This window comes from Psammomys obesus, unplaced genomic scaffold (genome assembly GCF_907164565.1).
Source record: "Psammomys obesus unplaced genomic scaffold, mPsaObe1.curated_primary_1811, whole genome shotgun sequence".
Lineage (NCBI taxonomy): Eukaryota > Metazoa > Chordata > Mammalia > Rodentia > Muridae > Psammomys > Psammomys obesus.
Window position 1 is genome coordinate 481,651 of NW_026596064.1, and position 23,628 is coordinate 505,278.

The 23,628-nt window shown below is 39.5% G+C and overlaps 1 protein-coding gene across 1 annotated transcript in view; it reads right to left on the reverse strand.

The window, feature by feature from the left end:
* The window catches only part of Lamp3 (lysosomal associated membrane protein 3), a 25,113-nt gene extending 1,686 nt beyond the window's left edge, over positions 1-23,427 (reverse strand). The window contains exons 1-5 of the mRNA XM_055625228.1: positions 23,379-23,427; positions 19,235-19,902; positions 18,345-18,473; positions 12,750-12,807; positions 9,326-9,496 (exon numbers count right to left, since the gene is read on the reverse strand). Coding sequence (XP_055481203.1) covers positions 9,326-9,496; positions 12,750-12,807; positions 18,345-18,473; positions 19,235-19,902; positions 23,379-23,427 — 1,075 coding nt within the window. The remainder of the gene's footprint in view (positions 1-9,325; positions 9,497-12,749; positions 12,808-18,344; positions 18,474-19,234; positions 19,903-23,378) is intronic.
* Positions 23,428-23,628: the final 201 nt, after the last annotated feature.

The window sequence follows — 23,628 nt, forward strand, 5'->3', positions numbered from 1 at the left end:
GGAAGGAAGGAAGGAAGGAAGGAAGGAAGGAAGGAAGGAAGGAAGGAGAGCTCTACTTTTATGTCTACAGCCATACCATCCTGAACGCACCCTATCTCATCTGATCTCAGAAACCCTAACTAAGACAGAGACTTATCTTCCACCTCTTGGAGCTAGATAAGAACAATACCAATGTCCTATGTTTTGGACAACCCTGACCAACAACTCAAAGTGGGGATTCTCATGCCTGGTTTAGGGGTTTGGGTTTGATAGTCTTTGGCTCTTGAGAGGAGCATTAGAAAATTTTATTGAAACTACATATGTATATATGCACAGATAGAAATTTTCACTTAAACTGCATACACACACACACACACACACACACACATACACACACACACTTGTACATATAATATGTAATTTTAGATGAGTGGATAATTATATGGTTCTTTATGACTTTTCAGACATCTTTGCTGTTATTTTATATCCCCACTCCTCCTTTTTCTATTTTTATTTTCCTCTCCCTCCCTATTTAGAGCCCTGTCCCTGTTTTTCTGATTTCCCCATTCAAAACACTTGTAGTTTGCTGTTCCCCTCTCTACTGCTCCTCTCCCTCTTTGGTCTCCTTTTACTTTATTAGTTTCTGCAGTTACTCCAGATTATATACTTATATTTGAAGATTTGGAGCTAGAACCCACAGATGGAGAGCTTTTGTCTTTCTAGGTCTAGCTTACATCAGTCAGCATCATCTTTTCTAGTTCCATCTATTTGCCTGCAAGATTCATGATTTCATTTCTCTTTACAGCTGAGTAGTATCCCATAGTGTATATTACCTTTCCTTCAAGTTTATGCCCCCCTTGTAAAACATCTCCAAATCTTTAACAGCTTTGCTGCTTTTTAAAAATACTGTCCAGGTTTCTAATATTCAAATTCCACTGGCTAGTTTTCACTTCAGTAGTCTTTGTTAATGTGTTTTAAATAGAAATGAATTCAGTTATCTTGAGTTTAACCAATACTTGATGCTATATTTTAAGAACTTCTACTTTCACCATTGTTTTCATCCACAGCTCCCCATACCTATTATATAACCACTTTTATTATTTATTAGATTTATTAGATTTATAATATTTGTATAAACAAAAATAAATATTTTATTGATCCTATCTTTCATCATTAAGTTTTTTTTTACTTTATTGTTTCTGTTTGTTAGTTCACTTTGTTGTTGTTGCTGCTGCTGCTGCTTTGAGATGAAGTGTTACTCTACAGTCTAGACTGACCTCAACCTACCATTTCGCCAACCAGATTGTCTATCCTCAAACTTGCGATCCTACTTCCTCTGCCTTCACAGTGCTGACTTCTCAGGCATGTACCACCAAGCCTTGGGTGCCATGCTTTATGATTTAACAACACATTTTTAATATCTTTCCATATGTATATATGACTGATACATATATATAGTATACTCAGTCACTTTCATAAATAACAATATTTGCTGACCATTTGGCATGATTTTAAAATATTTTCTCATTTGATGTATTCTTGGATCTTTTTCCCACATTTTGGTATTATAAATAATACAGTAAAGAATAGCATGTGCAAATATAATTTCATGTATGACAAGCTGTATCTGTATCTTAATCTAGTACTTATTTATTACTTTTCTATTTATGTGTTAAAAGATTTGTTATGCCCAGTTTGTGAGACCCCCAAAGACCTCCAGGAATCAACTCCACTGCAAATGCATGAGGGTTTATTTAATACAAGCTAAATCCTGGGTTGCAGCAATCTTCTTGGTGAAGAGGAGGAATGCAGTGGTGCAGACTAAGGGAACAAGGTCTTTAAAGGGAAAAACTACAAACAGGGAGTTACATGCCTTGGTGTTGCATGATTGGGTAAGGGAAACTGACTTTTGAAATGATTGGTTTACTTTAGGCGCCAAGTCCATAAACAGTCCTAGCCTGGCTATCTGGGTGGATTTGCCAGAAGATGGTATCTCTTTAAGTGGTTCTGGGCATTTGGGGCAGTTTTGTAGCAACTGTATCTCTAGTGGGCAGGAACGACAACATACAGACTGGGAAAGGATCTTCACCAACCCTATATCTGACAGAGGACTAATATCCAGAATATATAAAGAACTTAAGAAGCTAAACAGCAACAAATCAAGTAACCCAATTTAAAAAATGGGGTACAGTGCTAAACAAAGAATGGCAGAGAAACACTTAAAGACATGCTCAACATCCTTATCTGTCAGAGAAATGCAAATCAAAACAACCCTGAGACTTCACCTTACACCCATCAGAATGGCTAAGATCAAAAACTCAAGTGACAATACATGCTGGAGAGGATGTGGAGAAAGAGGAACCCTACTCATTGCTGGTGGGAATGTAAACTTGTACAACCACTTTGGAAATCAGTCTGGCGCTTTCTCACACAATTAGAAATAGTGTTACCTCAAGATCCAGCTATACCACTCCTAGGCATATATCCAAAAGATGTACACAACAAGGACATTTGCTCAACCATGTTTGTAGCAGCTTTAACTGTAATAGCCAGAAGCTGAAAACAGCCCAGATGTCTATCAATGGAGAAATGGTTACAGAAATTGTGGTACATTTACACAGTAGAATTAAAACAATGGAATTAACACAATGCAATTAAAAACAAGGAAATCATGAAATTTGCAGACAAATGGTGGGAACTAGAAGATCAGCCTAAGTGAGGTATCCCAGAAACAGAAAGACACACATGGTATGTACTTACTTAGAAGTGGATATTAGACATATAATATAGGATAATCATACTAAAATCTGTACACCTAAAGAAGTTAAGCAAGAAGGAGGACCCTGGTAAAGATGATCAATCCTCATTCGGAAAGGCAAAAGTGATGGACATAGGAAGACGAAGAAAACAGGTAACAGGACAGGAGCCTACCACAGAAAGTCGTTGAAAGACTTTACCCAGCAAGGTACTGAAGGAGATGCTGAGACTCATAGCCAAACTTTGGGCAGAGTGCAGGAAATCTTATGAAAGAAGGGGGAGATAGGAAGACCTGGAGGGGACAGGAGCTCCACAAGGAGAGTAAATCAAAAATTTCTGGACACAGGGATCTCTTCCGAGACTGATATTCTAACCAAGGTCCATGCATGGAGATAACATAGAACCTCTAGAACCCCTACACAGATGTAGCCCAAGGCAGCTCAGTCTCCAAGTGGGTTCCCTAGTAATGGGAACAGGACATGACATGAACTAAGTGGCTGGCTCTTTGATCACCACCCGTTGAAGGGGAGCAGCCTTGCCAGGCCACAGAGGAGAACAGTGCAACCATTCCTGATGAGAACTGATAAGCTAGGGTTAGATGGAAGGGGAGGAGGAACTCCCCTAGCAGTGGACTTGGGGAGGGACAAGGAAGGAGATAAGGGGGGGGGAGGATAGGATTGGGAGGGCATGAAGGAGGCTACAGTGGGGATACAAAGTGAATGAACTGTAATTTATAAAAATATAAATAATTTTTTAAATGAAAAAAAAATTAAGAAAGAGCTCTCAGCTACTTTTTTAGTACCATGCCTGCCTGTCATCATGCTCCCTGCCATAATGATAACGAACTAAGCCTCTGAAACTGTAAACAAACTCCCAATTAAGTACTTTCTTATAAGAGTTGCCTTGGATCAAAAATGAGGAAATCATGAAATTTGCAGGCAAATCATGGGATCTAGAAAAGATCACTCTGAGTGAGGTATCCCAGAAGGAGAAAGGCACACATGGTATATACTCACTCATATAGTCCTATAAGATATGATAAACATAAGGAAATCTATACACCTAAAGAAGATAAACAAGAAAGAGGACCTGGGGCAAGATGATCAATCCTCACTTAGAAAGACAAATGGGAGGTGCATTGGACGTAGAAGAAAACAAGTAACAGGACAGGAGCCTACCGCAGAGGTCCCTTAAGAGACTCTACCTAGCAGTGTATCAAAGCAGATACTAAGACTCATAACCAAACCTTCGGCAGAGTGCAGGGAATCATATGAAAGAAGGAGGAGTTTGTATAATGTGGAAAGGATAAGAGCTCCACAAGGACCAAATATATCTGGGCACAGGGTCTTTTCCAAGACTGACACTCCACCAAGGACCATGTATGGATATAACCTAGAACCTCTGCTCGGATGAAGCCCTGGTAGCTCAGTAACCAATTGGTTTTACATAGTAAGGGGAACAGAGACTATTTCTGACAGGAACTCAGTGGCAGGCTCTTTGACCTCCCTACCCCCCAAGGGAGTAGCAGTCCTGCTGGGCCACAGAAGAGAACATTGCAGCCAGTCCTGAAGATACCTGATAAAACAGGGGTCAGATGAAAGGGGAGAAGGTCCTCCCCAATCAGTGGACTTGGAAAGGGGCAGGGAAGAGATGAGGGAGGGAGGGTTTGGGAGGGAGGGAGGGAGCAGGATACAGCTAGGATACAGAGTTAATAAAATGTAACTAATAATAAAAAAAATAAAAATTTAAAAAAAAGAGTTGCCTTGGGGGAAAAAAAAGAAGAGTTGCCTTGGTTGCAGTGCCTCTTCACAACAATAGAGCAGTGACTACTACAGTAGATCTCCACAAACTGATGACAGTGGATTTGCAAAAAAATTGGGGAGACAGAGCCCCAACTAGACATCTCTTGCCACCAAGTGAAACCTCCAGTGCCAGAAATGAATTACACATAGTTGAGTTGTTGGCCAATGGGGCCCATGGAACCTCTTGTACAACTCAGGTTATTGCCAAGGCTATTGGTTGCTCTCTACAAACTGATGGTAAGGCTCCATTGCTGAAGACAACACCTCCACAACTCATTGGACACAGAGGAGTCAAGCTGGTGCCCATCTGGAGCCTCCATTCCCACAGATTAATAAAAAGCTATTGGAAGGTACTCTGCACACTACCAAAAAAAAAAAAAAAGTGAACACCAAGCAACCCTTATACCTATTGTAATGATCTGACTGCAAGACATGCTGCTGCAGTGGAGGCACAAAACTTCTGGGAGGAACCAACCACTATTTGGTTTGAGCTAAGGCCCACTCCATGAGATGGAACCCATTCTCAGTGCTACTTGGATGGCCAAGAACCTGAAACTAGATAGCCTGGGGACCTAGGCTAGCTAGTCCCAAATATTAATGTTCTGCCAAAGTAACATAGCATTAAAATGATTCCTAATGATGTTCTGCTGTACCTGCAGATCTGTGGCTTGCTCATCTATCATAAGAGAAGCTTCCTCCTGCAGCACAGGGGAAACAAGTATAGAGACCCACAGCCAGACAATATGTAGAAGGTGCGAGACCTAGAAAAAAACCTAGCTCTAAAAGGGATGTCTCCAGCAAATTTCCTCCCTCAGTGTTCAGGGAACTCTACAGAAGAAAAGACAGAAACAGTGTAAGAGCCATAGGAGCTAAAGGACACAAAGGAAACAAGGCCTTCTAAACAGAGAATGACAGACACACATATGAACTCACAAAGATCTGCACCAGATGGAGTCCTAGAGCTAAAAGGAGCAGTGGACATATGCCCCAGTCCCAAACTCAGAAGCTATCTCCAATCGCTACCCATTTGCAAATGAAAAATTAGTTTCTCACTGAGAAAACAAACCACTCTTACCATGCTCAGAAACAGATGGCCAACACAAAATGAACTCAACAACATTTCTGAAGGCTCTTTGTCTCATAATGTTAAGTCAGGACTTTTTTTTTTTTTAATCTTACAAATACTATTATGGCTTCCTTGGTGGGGAGAGGATTATGGGATTCCTGTGTATGCCAAGGTTTGTTTCTGTGTTTATGTGTTTTGTGTACTTTTTCTATGGCCCCTTTTCTTGTTTGGTTGTTTTGTCATATTCTGATTTTTTTGGTTTTGGTTTATCTTATTGTATTGTGTTGTATTGCATTGCATTACATTGCACTGCATTGTGTTGCATTCCTTAGATGCCTGCTTGTTTTCTAAAGAGAAATAGGAATGATGTGAATCTGGTAAAAAGGGTAGGGTAGGAGGAACTGGGGGACATAGGGAGCAGAGAAATATCATCAGAATATATTGTATGAAAATATCTATTTTCAATAAAATAAAAAGAACTAATGAATCTAATGCTGCCAAAATATTGATCTTGGCTTTCAGCTCCCAGAACTGTGAGAACATAAATTCCTGTTGCTTAAGACATCCAGCCTGTAGCACTTCACTATGGCATGCTTAGAAAAGCAATACCCCTAATAGTTCATACATTTAGGTTCAAAGTATTATATTTTCTGCAGTGTTTCTGCTGGTGGTCCTGTACTTTTTTTTCTTCTTGTTCACAACTTAATCATGGCACTCCAGAAAGTCAATTTTCTTTGATACTGTGTGGATGACTTGCATGCCTCATTTCCACTATACTGGAACTCTGTCAGTGAATTCCTTGAGTTTTTGGAGTCTATTATTTTTCTTATGTCGTCTGAGAACTAGTTATGGGCTGAATTATCCTTTTGCTTGGGTTGGTCCTCAGCTCACTTCCTTCAGTCTTTATGTTCACTCTTTTTTCATTTTCCAACCTTGATTTAAAAAGAAAGACTATGAAGCAAGCCACTCTTATTGATCCCAAACCAAAGGAGGCAGCTATAGAATTTTGTTCACTTACTGGAAGTTTCTCAGAGTGGCTATGTGTGTGGTAGACGGGAAGAGAGAGGCGGAGTTAGGAGCCTGCCTCAGCTGAGCCTCCGCTGTGTATGAGAGAAAGTAAGCAAAGCTGTGAGAAGTGCACATATTCAAGACTTGGTTTCCTAGTTATTCAACAAAAACCCTGCTTTTCACGGTCACTGAATGTTCATCCAGGTTAATGTGGAGGATGATTTATGTTAGCAGAGGTAAACAACAGAAATCTTATTTATCTACTCTTCATGTGAAACTCTGTTCTTGTTCCTATCTGGTTTAAAAGCCACTTCCATGAAATGGATACATCATTAATGTCATTGTTCTTCAGGATGCTTACGGGCATCATAAGTAAAGCTTTGCAAGGGCCCTTGGCACTGCATCCCTGGGAGCCTAGAAAAAAAAGTATTTGACAGAGGACAAAGGAGTCCATATCTCTCCAGCCCAGGAGTGCTGCTAACTTTTAGTCACTTAGAAGAAACCTAGACCCTCATATCCAGTTTTCCACCAACACCTCTTATTTTAAGAGGAAATGGGTGTTTCTGAGAACTTTGGATATGTTTGGGGCTCTTCAGGCTCTCTTGAGTCTTCCAGATGCTTCCCTCAGTCCCTAGGGAACGTGGAAAGAGCTAAGACACTTCCAAAAAGATAAAGTGTATTTCATAAATAAGCAGTAACCACAGAGTAGTTGCCAAATTGCATGAGCTTCCTGCCTAAAATAATGAGTCGAAATGTGGAAAATGTAAAAAAAAAAAAAAAGTTCCTTCTTTTATCTATCCCTCACCACTGGCACTTTTGTTATTCTTGTACAAATATGGCCCTTGTACAAATGTCTTTAAGTTCCATTTACAAGCTACAAGGTAGCTTTTTTCTTTTTAAATGACTGTTACTGGTAAAAATGTAATATTTACAGAATGACATAAATCTTTCCACTTGAGCATCATTAAATTCTTTTTTGAATTACAAATTCTAGAGATGTGTACTTGAACTAAAGCAGTGACCAAAAGAGAAAGCTTTTGGTGGTAAAATGGTAGGGAGCTGTGAGAGTTCAGTGAGGTGAAGTAAGGAGAAAAGTGAAAAAGCATTGGTCTCTTGCTCAGGGTCTCCTTAATTGTTGATTTTTTTTCCTTAAGAAAGCAAAGGAAAAAGCTTTTATATATCTGCTTGTGAGCATTACTAATAATAACCAAATATGGTAGAGGTTTTATTCACCAGACCTACCTCTTTCCTGCTTCACAGAGAGCCTTCACAAGTAGATAAAAAAAAGTATGCACCTTATTTAAAGTCATGTGATTAATGTTAGAGAATTTTTTTTTTGCAGAGAAGTAATTTGTTTTAGAAGTTAGGCACTCTAAGATCAGCTTTTGACAGCTTAGCTGTGGTGAACCTAACATGAACCTTATGACAAAGACACAAAGCAAAAGCAGAAACTCTAAGACACAGAAAAACTTCAGAATCACAGTGTCCAAGACAAGCAACACCTGAACTCTTTGTTTGCCAAATTAAAAAAAAAAAAAAGTATTTTTTTTCTAGACATATCTTTAGTTGTATATGGAACCCCAAGTAAAATCTGATTCGTAGTAATAGTTTGCATGGACCTTCTATATACAGTGATTGAAAAGTACTCAGAATATTTTTGCACACCTACAAGAAAAATATTTTAAGTGATGTTTATGACCCTTCTGGTTAAATGTAGAGGTCTAAGTAACAGTTTTTTCTAGACATGAAAAAAACATTGTGGCGGTCTAAATAAGAATGGTTCCCATAGGCTCATGTATTTGAATGCTTACTCATCAGGGAGTGACACCATTTAAGAAGGATTAAAAGGATTAGGAGGTGTGGCGTTGTTGGAGGATATGTGTCAAGCAGGGGTGGGCCTTGAGATTTTAAATGCCCACCCAGGCTCAGGTTCTCTCTTTTTCTCTTTGCTATCTGGATGTAAAGCTCTCGGCTCCAGGACAATACCTCCCTGTGTGTTGCCCATGCTCCCCACTGCAGAGGTAATGGACTAGCCCTCTGAAACTGTTAAATACCTTTTTATGAGTTGCTGTGGTTATGGTGTTTTTCGCAGTAATAGAACAGGGACTGAGACAGAGGCTTTTCTAAAAATGACCTACCCTGCCCTGACCTTCATCAAAGGGCTAGTTTCTACCCTGGAAAGAAAAAAAGCTTTCTTTCTTAAATGTAGAAAATGTGCATCTTGCTTTTTTCCTCTCTGCAGTTAGGAAGAATCTATTATGAAATCTTTTCTAAAAAGAAAAAAAAAAAAAAGCTCTTACTGGAGACAATTAAAAGTGTCCTCTGAACATGTTAGAGTTATATAGTCTTTACAACATCTACAAGAGTTGTCCAGAGTGGTGTTGTTTTCCCCTCCCTCTCAGAGTGAGTCTCTCTTTCTTTCTCTCTCTCTCTCTCTTTCTCTTCCGTGTGTGTGTAAATGAGTGAGAAATTTACGTTTCCGTCAGTCATGAACAGTCACCCTGCTGGGTTAAGGCACTGGACATACATGTAGTCATGGATATGATTTTCATGTGTAAATGCAGAGAAAGCACAGCCTTTAAGGCCTCACAGAGCTTATTCTATTATAGTAAGCCATATGCCCTGACCCCTTAGCAGCTTCAGAATAAACACACCTTGGAACTGTCCCCTGGGTTTCTGAAGCCTGCTTGTAGCTTGAGGATGCTTAACTTACCATTTCCAAAGCAGTCTCCTTCAAAATCAAAGGCTTGGAGATGAGTATTCATTATTTTCATTTGAAGCTGAGATGACAGCTGGAGGCTGTGCTCACTCACACACTTGAAGGAATGCCCAACTACTGTCTCGAACATCATCATAGTACGTTTTATTCCCTGGTAAGTCTTCTCTGAAAAGGGAAAGTAAAATATGACGTGCAAGAATCCTAACACTATCCACTGAGTTCCAGGTACCATTAGTCTGTGCACATACAGTCAGCTGCCTTCTTTCAGATGGGGTGCCCTGGGAGTTCTGCCATCTTTCCCATGAAGAAATACTCTAGGCGGGCAGGCTTTTTCTGTGGCTCTGCTTGGAATATACGTGAGATGTTCCACATAGATTTCTATGGGGGAGCAGTGAACTGAGTGTTTATCCTCTGGTTTTATGTCAAATGATTGGAGATGTCAATTCCTTTGACTACAGAGAGTTTCCTAAAGACTTTAGAAAGAGAAATGAGAATGTTCTGACACTTACAGTGCATGATAATGAATCAGAACAAAGATATACAAGTCCACAAATGGTGCATCTACACGCCACAAGACTGGGTCTATACAGCAGGAGGAAGAACCCAGGAATGAAGTTGCACCCACCCCTGAAAGCATATCCCATTCCTTCTGTTTTCTGCCCAGGAAAGGGACATACTCATTATGTCAGGTACACCCTTTACAACCAGGTGGTCTTTAAGGCAGATGGGGTCAAACATATTCGTCTGCTCCAATTCAACATTCACCAGGCACCCTTCTAATCATATTTTGCTTTGATGAATGACAAAATCTAATAGGCCAAAGAGCCAAAGTGGCTTGTCCTATTGCCAGTTCCAGTAAGAAATAGTCTCATAAAAATTAACAGGTAGACAAAAAAGAAAATTAACAAGTTGGCCTGAAATGATGTAGTAAATTATCTATTTACACTATCGTATCGTGTGATATAGATCTAAAGCTTTATTTGTACATTATCTACCTACCTGTATATCATCTGTCTGTCTATCCTGGATCTCCTATTGCCGCCATCCCATTAACATTAACCCCGTTATCAGTACTATAATGACAATGAATTACCGTTACGAATACTACTACCAGCACCTCACTGATATGGCAACCATCACCACTGCGCCTACTATTCCTCCTTCTAATAATTCTGAGCTCCTGATCATATCAACCTAGAACTGGCTTCCCCATCAGCCTCTAAGTCAATCTCTAGTCTGATACTCATTTCTCACCTTTCTTGAGAGATGACCATCCTACTACTGGCTAAAATCTAGTCCACCCCTAGTGATAACATTAAGCTATTTTATTAGCACTCATAATACTTACTACCTAGTCTAGAGGAGACAGATATAAGTTAACAGATATAAAAATTAGCTGTCAGTTGTTGGATTTTTTTTTTACTTACATTTAATCAGCATCACTAACAAAAATCCTCTTAAATGATATCAACAAAATATAGCAAATATTTTAAATAGACTTTGCCCCCTGTGTTTAGTTATTAGCAAATATCATTAGTGAGATATTATTAATTAATTAATAATGTTTAAACCAATCAAATGATAACACTTGAAAAGAAGAAAACAGAAAAGTTCCAAAACCAGTAACTGGAACAGTAGAGGAACTCAATACAAATGTGTTATCTAAGGCTAGATATTCAGGGAAAATTGATTCATTAGATTCAGTTGGGAACATTTTCTCTCTAAACATGAACATTTGTAAGCTTTAAAAAAAATGCCCCACTATGAGTAATTTTCCAAAAGGTAACCAAAGCGAATGTTCATATATGCTAATCTGCTATACCATTTCCTTAACTCAAATCTTCCTATGGTATAGTTACATACTTTAGAATAAAATCTCAAGTCTTTAGCTTTCCTACCCATAGGCCCTACAAGCTCTGGAGTGGAAATCCATGGGACCTCATCTACTATGTGTTCGCCTTCTAGGACACATCAGTTCCCTGCTGTTCCTTAGCTGCTGTGGTAGTTTGCATGAGAATGTCCTACATAGACCCTCATATTTGAATATTTGGTATTTCGTTGGTGGAGTGCTTGGGGATGTGGCTTTCTTGGAGGAAGTACATCACTCCAGTCAGGCTTTGAGCTTCCGAAGCTCCATTCCATTCCCAATGCTCTCTTTCTCTGCCTCAGCTTACAGATGGAGATGTAGGTTCTCAGCTTCCTGCCTCATGCACCAGTCACTATGCCTGCCTGCTGTCACACTTGCTGTCATGACATTAATGAACTCTTATGTCTTTGGAACCATAAGCCAAATAAACCCTTTCTTCTATAAGTTGCCTTAGCCATAGAGCTTTACCACAGCAATGTAAAAGTAGTAAATATAGCTACTCTGACAAGTTCATTCCTTAAGGCCTATAAATCTTTTTACTCTGCCCTCTGGGCAAATTGCCTCAAACCTGATGTCCCTAAATGGAGATACTGTGCTCAAACTTCCCATCTTCAAAATAGTTTTTCTCCTCTGGACACTTCCCAATGAGTACGTGAAATAGCTCTCCATTCTTTGACATCTTGGTCAGTGTTTGCTCATTGAACTGATTTCCACTTAAGAATACAATTTACCACAAGTAGAACAACAGAGCCAAAATACCTGGGCCCAGGAGGGCCAGCAGAGACCAATACTCCAACTAAAGACCATGCATGGAGTAGACCTAGAACCCATGTTAAAAAAAAGCCCATTGGCTGCTCAGTTCCCAGGTGGGTTCCTTAGTTAGGTGATCAAGGGCTATCTCTGACATAAACTCTCTGACATGAGCTCTTTGATCACCTCCCCCTGGGGGCATGCAGCTTTGCCAGGCCACAGAGTTCCCTATCAGGGCACTAGGGAAAGGGCATAGGGGGAGAAGAGAGAGGGCAGGTGAAGCTAGGAGGAAATGAGGGAGGGGACTACAGCGGGGATACAAAGTGAATAAATTGTAATAAATAAATATATAAAAAATTAAAATAAAAAAGAATATAATTTAACATGGCTGTGTATGGTGCTCTTCCCTTCTGGAATGTGAGCCCCACTATAACAGAATCTTACTAGTCTGTATAATTATGGTTCCTCAGTGTCTAACACAGACAGAGCATGGTACTTAGCTATATCATAATTTTGTAGCATAAAATACAACTAAGAGTACAGAATAAATTCCTCTCTAATAACAAATCAGTTAAGGAGGTACTGCACTTATAATTTCTAAAGCTCACAACTGTCAATATAATCTATGCCACCATCCTCCATGATCAGATAAACTAAAGTACACACAGATTTTTTAGTTCCTCCAGAGTTTTATTATAGACTACTCTGTCATATTTTAAAAACATTATCAAAAAGTATCAGAGTTGATAATAAGAAAATGAGCTACCAGAAAACAATGATAGCAGCTGTTTTCTTACTAACCTGTATTTGAGATGGTCAAGTAGGCTCCCACTTCACTGATATAATAGGAGTTTTTTCCCTGTAAAACATCAATGTGTTAACTTTTGAGTAATCTCAATTTTTATGTTTATGATCTTGGCTATTAAGTCCTTGGTATGAAGATTAGGGTATATGTTGATGCTAGGCATAATTATATTTTAAAAATTCAACAAAAGTAAACATCACACAATAAATTTTTTAAAAAGGAATAAACAACTACGGGATCCAGATTTCTTCACTTCTTACTTGTTGCTAGAGCCTGAAACTAAAATTCCACCAGAAGAATTTCAGTTCTGCCAAGTTTCCAAAGTGCAATTACATCTGGAAGGCAAAGAAGGATGGTAGCAAGGGCAGTATTAACTTAGACTACCCATTCTCAAGAATACATTCTCAAGAGTTTGGGGATTTCATCAACTCTTAGATGAAATTAACATAAGCAAAATTGTATGTGCTTTCTTCTATGTAGAAGGTCAATTGGTAAAAAGATGAATAGATCTATGTTTTCAAATTGGTGAAAAGGGCCACAAGGAGGGATTCTGGGAAGACTCAATTCTTCCTGGAGTCCACATTTCAACTCCACTTTTTATCTAGAAGTTCTTGGTTGGAAATCAAAAGAAACTATACAATAGCTCTGCACCCCTTTGAAATACTGGGGGGGGCACAGAATGCTCTGTAAATTTTAATTTGGGTAAGAAGTTAATTTAAACCGAAATTTATGTGTTTGCTTGTTGATGAGAATTGAATCCAGGGTCTCACGCATAAAACGCACATACTCAATCACTGAGCTACATCCTTGGCCCCTTTCTATTTTTCAACGTTAGTGATTTACACTGTAATCACCAGAAAGGTATAAAACTCATGATAATGTAATCAAAATCAGGGTATAAAATCAAATTACTTTAAAAAGTTTCACATGTAATCGTGAAAGAAATTCAGCAATAATAATTATCATTACATTATAACCTACATTCCTATTATTCATAAATGAAATGATGATTCATTGCACAGTACAACTTACTTTAGTAAGACCACTGATATAAGATACAAGAATTCTAGATCCTGCAATTCATTGACTGGCTTATCGTGATGCCTTCTCAATTTGTACCAGGCACTATAGCGGATGCTTCCATGCACTGTCCTAATTAATTCTCACAACTGTGAGAAGTAAAATGTATATTGAGTGTTATTCAAGGCCACAGCCTAAGCGTGACAGGGTAAGATATGGCCACTCAGTGCTAAACTCAAACTAGAATTAATTTGACTTTGACAGCCACTCCATACTAGGCATCATTCAAGGACCTGGCAGAAGACAAGGCTCTCCTCTGAAATACTCAGTCTCATCAGTCTTAGAGGCAAGTAGAACAACACACTGTTTGCTTTAGGGAAAAATGTCTGTGACCCAAATCCTCTCTGGATTGCTTTTACTTTTGTATCCATGGTCCAGACTACAAGACCCTTGCCCTAGCTGGGTGTGGTGGAACACACCTTTAATTCCAGCATCTCAAAAGCAAAGGAGGCCATGAGTTTGAGTTTGAGGCTACCCTGGTCTTCATAGTGAGTTCCAGGCCAACAAGGGCCTCATAGTGAGACTCTATCTCAACCCCTACCCCCCCCCAAAAAAAACCTACCCCATTTTAAAGGCAAGAATAAGATCTGCTGAAGGGTTTTAAGTGGGGTAATATGCTGGATTTTGTATTTAGAAACTACTTAGGCTATGGAGTTAGATTAATTTAAGGAGCAGTAGAATAACAGTTACAAGACTACTCTGAATCTTCCAGAAATTTCCCTACCCTTGGTATCTTCATGACATTAGTAATAGGCGTTTGACATTTCTACAAGTGTGTCATAGTTTACCAAGTACACTATTTGCACTCTGTTTTTTAACTAAAAGCCCAGATTTCTGACTTTTTAGAAACAGACTATTATGTTATTACCCATATGTTATTACCCATATTTAACAATGGATATGCTTGGTAGATGCTCACAGTGTGCATTCACTCTTCCTGGATAAACTGTTTAAAAGGATCATGGATGGCCAGGTGGTACAGGCCTTAAAGTCTAGGTAACTAGAGAGTCTGAGGGAAGGGAATAGCAGTTTCAAGGCCATTTCAAGAGCTACAAAATGAACTCATCTGAATAATGTTAGTGAGACTCTATCACAAATTAATAAAATGAATGTTCACTGGTAGAGCACTTGCTAAGCATATGAAGCCCTTGGTTTAATATCCAAAACTGGAAAAATATACAATGAAAATTCCCATATCAAGATGCCAGCTCTTTTGCCTGCTCCTTGTCATTTCACTCTCACCCTATCTTTTTTTTTGTATTCAAATATTTAAGAAAGCTCAGATTTTGAGGGGATTAACTTTTTATATTACTTCATATGTGAGTACTGTATTTACATCATTTCCCCCTTCCCTCCCTCCAAATCTTCCTGTCCCTGATCCCTGATATACCCTGATTCCTCTCAAATTCATGGCTTTTTTTCATTAATTGTTATTATGATGCTAATTGCTGAGTTGCTTGCATGTTTATGTGTTTAGAACTGGACATCTGAGATTGGGTAATTTACCAGGGGCTTCTCCATGGAAAACACTTTTCTTCCTCCCCAGCACCCCTTAATTGCCTGTAACTAATCATAAAAAAGGAGCATTGTGAGAGTTCCCTTATCTATGTTGGAATGTCAATTAGTATTGTCACTGTTCAAGTCTTTTTTCAGCAACCTTATATTTGGGATTTCACTGGTGCAGCTTCCCTGTCATCTACCAAGCACACAACCTCATAGCAAATGTCCTTGTCTTTTTGTTCTTGAAATCTTTCATCCCGGTGTTTCTTGATACTCCCTGAGCCTTAGAGGTATTTTATAAATGTATTAATTGAGGATGAAAGCCCATGATTAGTTGTTCTCTGTATTTTGAGCTGCTGCGCATTTGGGTATTGGTCTCTGTCTGCTGAAGAAAAGACTCTTCTTTAATGAGAGCTGAACAATAAGTGTTTAGAGTTAGAAACCAGACTAATTTAAGAAAATGGCAGTAAGTTCCATGGCTCACCAGCATAGATAGCTGTCTAGGTTTAGAGCATCAGTCATGAATTTCCTGTTGAGCAGGCCTGAAGTCCAATTAAGTGCCTATTGGTTACCACTAGATATAAGTGCCACTGTTGAGTCTTTGGAGATATCTTTGCTGTGCTGTTCATTGTGTGGGTTGCAGGCATCATAACTGGGTAGGCCTGTTGATTGTTTTTCTCCTGTGGCAGCTAACATAGCACCTTCTATGAACTATGAAAGCTGGTCCTCAAGAAAGAACCTTCCAGGTCAGATCCAGCACATGTCTTCCAAATCCTATGGAAGGTCAGTTTTAATATTCATAAAAACATTTAGAGTGTTTTGAATTTAAGAATATCAACAGAGAAAACATATTTTACTACTCTTCTTCTACTGTATTATGCTTAGTTCCTAAAATCTTTGAATTGAAGGCCACTATTTTGGCTTAAACAAAATACAGAAACTCTTCAAAAAGATAAAGGCTCAGAGGCTCCTTGACCCTCTCCCACCCTGGAACCAAAGCAGATGCTTCAGAAACTCATGCTGGAGAGTCCGGTGACTGAAGATGCTTGCGATACCAGCAAAGGAACAAAGGCCACACTTTGGGCCACCATTGGAGACTAGCTCTGGGATGTTAGGTGGAGGCACAAAGGGCTGCCATCTTAATCTGAATCCTCATTACCTGTCCACTCATCTCATCTACAATAAGCAGAATTTGGGAGCTTATAGGTTTTCAGAAAGACAGGCATTCGAGACTTAGGTGGAATCTGGTCAAACTGTTCAGCCCAAAGGCAACTGAGGAAAGAGAGGAAAACCGAGGAAGAGAAAAAGAGAGATAGACAAATACATACATTGGGAGAGAGAGAAAAAACAGAAGAGCACTAGAGAGGCACATGCCAGCAGTTCTGCCTGAGGTCTGATGACTGTGTCCATCACATTTCACAACTATTGCCTGTGTGCTTCCCCACTGGCACTTATTCCTACAGGTATATGGACACGTTCCGGGAAGCATTGATGCCACAAGGCATAGATGTCTAGTCTGCATATTTCAGTTTTCTAAGGTGACTTTTAAAAGATCTCCTGATAGTCATATAGTTTTATGTCAGTTACCCATGGATAGAGTCCTCATTATGTCATAAGAAACTTCTTACCACCATGGTATAGAAAGAAAAATAATCATTCTCAAATGCATCTCCATCTTACAGCAAAAACTAAATACAAAGCCCTTAAGCTCATAACAGCAGTTACAGCCAATACATTTTATTGAAAAAATTAATGTTTGTTAAACATAATGCATAGGAGGGAGTCTACTGGCTTGTCCTATTGGAACTCAGCTTACTGGACGTGCCCAGAAATCAAGAGAGAGAGATTAAAAAAAATCCTCTGCTTTAACCTCTGTAAGGAAAGCAACTTCTAATTTTTGGATCCACCTTATGTTTTATTTCTGCTTTCCCCAGAAACCTCCTTTTCTATCAAGTTAGCCTTCAAGGCTGAGCTCATCCCAGCACCCTATCTTATAAAATGGAGCATTAGTGGATCCAGAAATCACAAATAAGAGCCAATTAAGATCTTTACTTTTGTCCTTAGCAATTATGTTCCAAGCTAAATCATTTTCGTGCACAAATAAATACTATGTTAGTTTACATACAAACTTCTCATCCTCCGAAAAGTCAGAGTAAGTTGTCTCATAATTCTCATTTTACAAATTAAGAACCATCCCCAAGCAGCTTGAGTACATGCAGCTAGTACCAGCTTCTTTCAGCACCATAGTGGGTTAAGTTATTTTTCTGGACAGTGAGATAACCAGGTTGGTTTGTTAGCCCTTCACCCCAAATATCTGCCCATTGTAGTCACTGCAATTACAGTAAGTAACTACTAAATAGTCACAACTTTCTCTATAATGGGTATGCTTTTAAAGAAGTGACCCCTTTTCTTATTTCTAAGCAATAAAGTAGAACTTAAAAAGATTACGGTTGCTTACTTGCTGCCACAAAACAAATCAGTGCCTGAGTCAAATTTAGAGCTGACTTGCACCTCAACACCCAAGCCTTTCCTACTATACTTGCTGTCTCTATGTTCTGTCAGGAAAACTCAGAGCCCTTCTAGCCCATGAGTTTTGCCGTCAGTGATGGGAAGGAACCCATTCTAGGATTTTACGTTGGTTTTAGAATAAACCCACTTATCTGATATCCACTGGAGATTTCCACAAATCTTTTCATCTGTGCCACTTCCTCCTTGTGTAATCTGCAAAAGGCACTAGTGAGGAAAGTCCTCAAAGCTAAAGCTCTCCCAAGAGGCACTGAAGCCCTTCTTGGACTCATCAGAGGAGGCTGAAGGGGAAGAAGACAAACATGATGTCAACACTTCCTTCCTCTCCCTCCCAGTCTTCTTATTCTTATCTGAAAAGATCTCCAGAGGCTCTCAGGTACTTCTGCCAGGTTTAGCTTGAAATTTAGCACTGAAGCACCAGCAGTAGGTTGAGAAGAAGCCAAGCTGTGCCAGAGCCAGTCCCTGTGAAGAAATCAATATCTCACCTTTGTAAATGTGATATTCACAGATCCACCCTGGAAATTCAAGAACAGGTTGGATTTTTGGGAGCCACATTTCCCAGATGCATGGGTTAGGCTAGGGTCAATGTTGAAGTGTCTCTCAGTTGCAGAATCCTAAACCAAATAAGATGGACCTAATCAGTAAGAGACAGAAGAAACCACAGCCAGAGACCAGAAGTAGAAGCTATAAAATGAAAAAGTGGATATACATTTAAAAACCACCGACTCCCCAGGTGTATGACATCTGCTTAACTCTGAGCATGTGCTTAAAGGCTTTTTTAGGAGAAATTCACCCATTTTAGGGACTTTTAACAGGTAACTCATAGGTAGCAAATTACATGGAATTCAATTTTTGTTCAGTTCAAGGTATTGAGAGGTGAAAGAGGAGTTTGTACTCTAAGGTACTTCTGCCTCAAACACAGATATAAGGGGTATTTTTGATAAAAACTACATTAAAATGATAATTTATGGTGACTCCTTCATTATAAAATGCTTGATACAACCTTTTTCCCTAGTTTTCTTGTTAATCTGGAATTTTTAAATAATATTATAGTAGACTGGCACCATGAAGAATATCAGACCCCAATGTCTCATGTCAGAAAGGAACTAAGTCTGAGAAGTCATGTAGATAAATAAGGCCAGGCTGTAATTTTCATATAGCATCCCTAATATTGACAACACTGGCTCCAAGCGAGAAGTACATATATTAAAGTCCTCTTTGCTTTATTGTCTTCTGGAACACATTCCTTTAGGATAGATAACTCTGGAAAGATGAACCCACAACTACTAAAGGATGTAGAAAAGTGCTCACTCTTCCCAAAACAAATGCAGTCAGATTTTGAAAATAGCATTATCATCCCATGACACTAACTTACCAAATCCTTTTCTTGAACAATCAGCTGAATACCCATCTCTGCTTTTATACAGAGCCTGCTTCCATTTAAGACTTCGTAAGTTCCCGTCTTGACTGATAATGACTGACTTGCAAGAGTGGGCCTCAGATCTATGGGGGCAGGTGAGGTTGTCGGGCTGTCCTTGTGTGTAGGAGCTGTTGTTTCTGGAGCATAGGTTGAAAGAGATGGCTTCTGTTTGGCTGTGCTTTTGTTTGATGCTGTATTAATAGTTTTGAGGAGGGTGGTCTGATCACCAAATTGGGTAGTTCTCCCAGTTATATGGTTGACAGTGGATAGACTAACTCCAGTTTTAGGAATTGGCAAATGTGCAATTAAACCAAGGCCAATGGTAGATGAAGCAGTCATGTGTGAGTTATTAGATGTGACAAAGGTATAACTAGCTGTGCTGCTGGGTAGAAGACTTTTTGCTGTTTTTTCTGTGTGAGCTGTGTTTTCAGAGGTGGGGGTTTCAGCAGCCATTTGAATGTAATCATCCTTTGATCTCACTGCTAAAGTTACATGAAGTGTTTGGTTAATCAGCTGTAGAGGAGGTTTTGCTGTGGTTGGTCCTGTTGCTGTTGTGATATGTTGAAGATAGCCTCTGGATTTTGGAAGTTCTTTTTCTCTTATTTGATGGCCATGTAAAATTACTGCAAATTAAGAAAGCAAAAGTGTTACAAGCACTGACCAAATACTTAAAAGGTCCCTCTTTCATTCCTACTTTAATATACTCGTAAGTAAACTGGCACACACAGTTTCATGTTTAGGGAAAACTTTCAAGAGTTGCAACAATAAAGTGAAGATCACCAAAGACTCTAGTACCAGGCCATCACTATAATGTTTTGGTTTGCACCTGTGTTCTTTAGATATTTATGGCCATATGTCAAGCATTCTATATGTAACCCTTCATCTGCATAGGTTATAGTACCAAAGTACATCAAAGAAATTGTATTCAACTGTGAAACCAAAAAGAAGTCATAAAGTGCTCCTGTGAACAGTAGCTGTAACGACTGCATAGACTGAGGCAGCCTTAGGGATTTGTAGTGTTTTATATTTTTCATGGAATCATGTAATTTTAAGTTTGGAATAAATCTTACATGCCATTTAATTTAAACCATAATCTGATGGAAAAATTGTGCTTGAATTATATAAATTTAAGCAGTCCTGCTAACTGCTTCCAACAATGAGAGACTATTTTCTCACAAAATGGTCCCCTTCACATTATTTTTCTAAATACAGACCAACTTATATTATTTTCTTAATCTTCTGAACAATCTAGTCTTTATTAACTAAGAAAAAAAATCAAGGTATAATTTCTCTGGTCCTTCATGTTTTGGTTTAAATGGCAGCATTTCAGAGAGTCTTCCCTTGTCCTCCTTATATTTAACAGCCCCTGTCACCATGGTTCTCCATCTCAGTGTTATGTTCAATGTTTTGGCTTTACCTATCACATCTTGTACTCACATATGGGGATAGTATCAATATATTTAATGATCACATTGCCAATAGGTAGGAGTAGAATTTCATCCTTGAAGAAATCTTTACTTACTGGTTTATTTCTTGGTTATGTATCTTACTCACTAGGTTTAAAGCCTAAAGTTGAGAATTATGCATATAGTTTTCACCACCAGTGCATATATATAGAAAATGTTCAGTAAATATGAGTTGGATGATAATAGTCTTAATGACAATAGCCTTAATGACATTCTAGAATTATTTTAAGTCTCAAAATGTTGTTTCAGAGAAAATCTTTAGGACCCTTGAATAAACAGTGTCTGCTGTTGTCACAAATTGTCTCCAGGGATATCATTTAAGCAGGTGAAAACCTCTGTTTCTGTTTCATCCATGTCATTCTATCCTTGCCTCTTTTTAGGCACATATAAATCCAGAAAAGTAAACAAAATTCTAAAACTGGCCTTTGAAAGCTCTTTGATGATGTTTGCTGGGAAACAGCTCTGTCCACTCAAACTTCTTGGTTTATAGTGCATTTACTCAGACATTTATAGGATCTGTAGTTGCTAGGTTCTGGGCTGAGACTTGAGAAAAGATTCAAAAAGAAAAAAAGAGCTTGGTTTTACCCTCATATTTATGAGACTCTGAGATTTCATCTTACACCCATCAACATGGCTAAGATCAAAAGCTTGAGCAATAGCACTTGCTGCCTAGGATGTGAAAAAGAAGGAACACTTCTCCATTGCTGGTAGGAGTCCAAACTTGTACAACCACTCTGGAAATCAATCTAGTACCTTATCAGAAAATTAGGAATAGACCTACCTCAAGATGGAAACAACCTAGACATCCCTCAACCAAAGAATGGATAAAGAAACTGCAGTGTATTTACACTAGGGAATACTACTTAGATATGAAAAACAAGGAAATTGTGAAATTTGCAGGCATATGGATGGAACTAGAAAAGATCATCCTGAGTGAGGTAACCCAGATCCAGACACACGTAGTATGTACTCACTTATAAGCAGATTTTAGCCATATAGTACAGGATAAACATACCACAATTCATAGATCCAAAGAAAATAAGTAATAAGGAAGACCCAAGGGAGCATACTTAAATCTCACTCAGAAGGGGAAATAGAATAGACAGCAGAAGTGGTTGAAGAGAGGGAACAAGGTAAGAGAAGGAATGCAAAGAGAAACAAAGGTAAGGATCAGACCTGGGGAGAGAGGGGGAAGGGACAGAGGGCCTGAAGAGAGAAAAGAAACAATGGTTGGTGGCATCTCTGTGACAAGCTGGAGACCTACAACAGGGTAAGCTCCTGGGAGGACACGGAGGTGGCTCTAGCTGAGACTCCTAGTAGCAGGAGTCATGGAGACTGAAGAGGACACCCTCTAACTACACATGACTCCTAGAGGAGGGAGAGGAACACCAACTCACTCACAAAAACTTCAACCCAAAGTCCACCCTGCCTACCAGATGTGCAGGGATAAAGATATTGCAGAGATTGAGAGAATGTCCAACCAATGCCAGACCCAACCTGGGACCCACCTCATGGGAGAGGGCCAACCCTTGACACTATTAATGATCCTCTGCTATGCAGGTAGAGGGAGCCTAGCATAGCTGTCCTCTGAGAGGTTCCACCCAGCAGTGGATCAAAACAAATGATGAGAGTTACAGCCAAACATTGGGTGAAGTGTAAAGAGTTTTGTAGAAAAGTAGGGGGAAGTGTAGAAGAATCTGGAGGTGACAGTGGGTCCACAGAGCCAATGGAGCCAACTAACAAGGGCCCAGAAGGACTTTCAGAGATTGAAGCACCAACCATGCATGGATTGGACCTAGGCCTCCTACACAGATATAGCTGATGGGCAGCCGGGGCTTCATGTGAGTTTCCTAGTAAGGGGAATGGGTACCGTCTCTGACATGGACTATATTGCCTGCTTTTTGCTAACTTCCCCCTGGTAGGACTGCCTCACCAGACCACAGAGGAAGAGGACTCACTCAGTCCTGATGCGACTTGATGAGCTGGGGTGGATTAGTAGAGGGGGCTCTCCTTTTCTGAGGAATAGGGGAGGGGGCAGTGTGAAGAGGAAGAAAGGGTAGGACCAAGAGGAAAGAAGGGAGGGGGATACAATCGGTATCCCCTTCAAGGCATGTAAACAGTATTATTTCAGTAACATTTTTGATGCCTCAATTCACACCTTTGTGAAGTGGTCAGATAACATCTGATGTCTCTTCACATGTCACTGTTTATATAAAGTAAAGAATACTTACATTAAGAAAAGTAGAGAATGCAGTATATAACCAGTTAATAGCTCTGATACCTCAACCCTGGCCTAGTCCTCCTAAATTAATGTGATTTCTATAAACTCATATTGATATGGCATCCACACTACTGTGGGTACTTTAGACAATGTCTTTGGGAGTTGATACCCATTCTAACTCACAGATATTCCACTCAAACCATAAAGGCCCTTGGGAAAAAAAAATAGAAAGTGGGTCCTACCTATGTGAGTTAACAGGTTTTAAACGTTCTCACACTAAATACCTGCAATAACAGAAGCCACATCAGCAGCCCTTCCCGCTTCACCTTTGGTCCAGAGCACCAACATGCATAAAGATTTAAGAGGACTAGCTAAAGCATGACCCCCACAGAAAGCAGGATGTGTCACTTACCAGCCAGGGAAAGGAAGAGCACAGCCCATGCAGAAATCTGCCCAGGCATGACAGGCAAGGTTGGTCTACTGTTTACTGTGTGCTTGGGCCTTCTAAACTGCAGGAATGGCGTCAGAACAGGTCCACAGAAAACCGCGGAACATGAAGTTCCTTGCCCCTCAACCACTTGTGGCAGAGAAAATGAGCTCACATGATGAGAAGTAGCTAATAAAGTTGAGCCTGGTGCTGTACGATGAGGGAAAGCACAGGC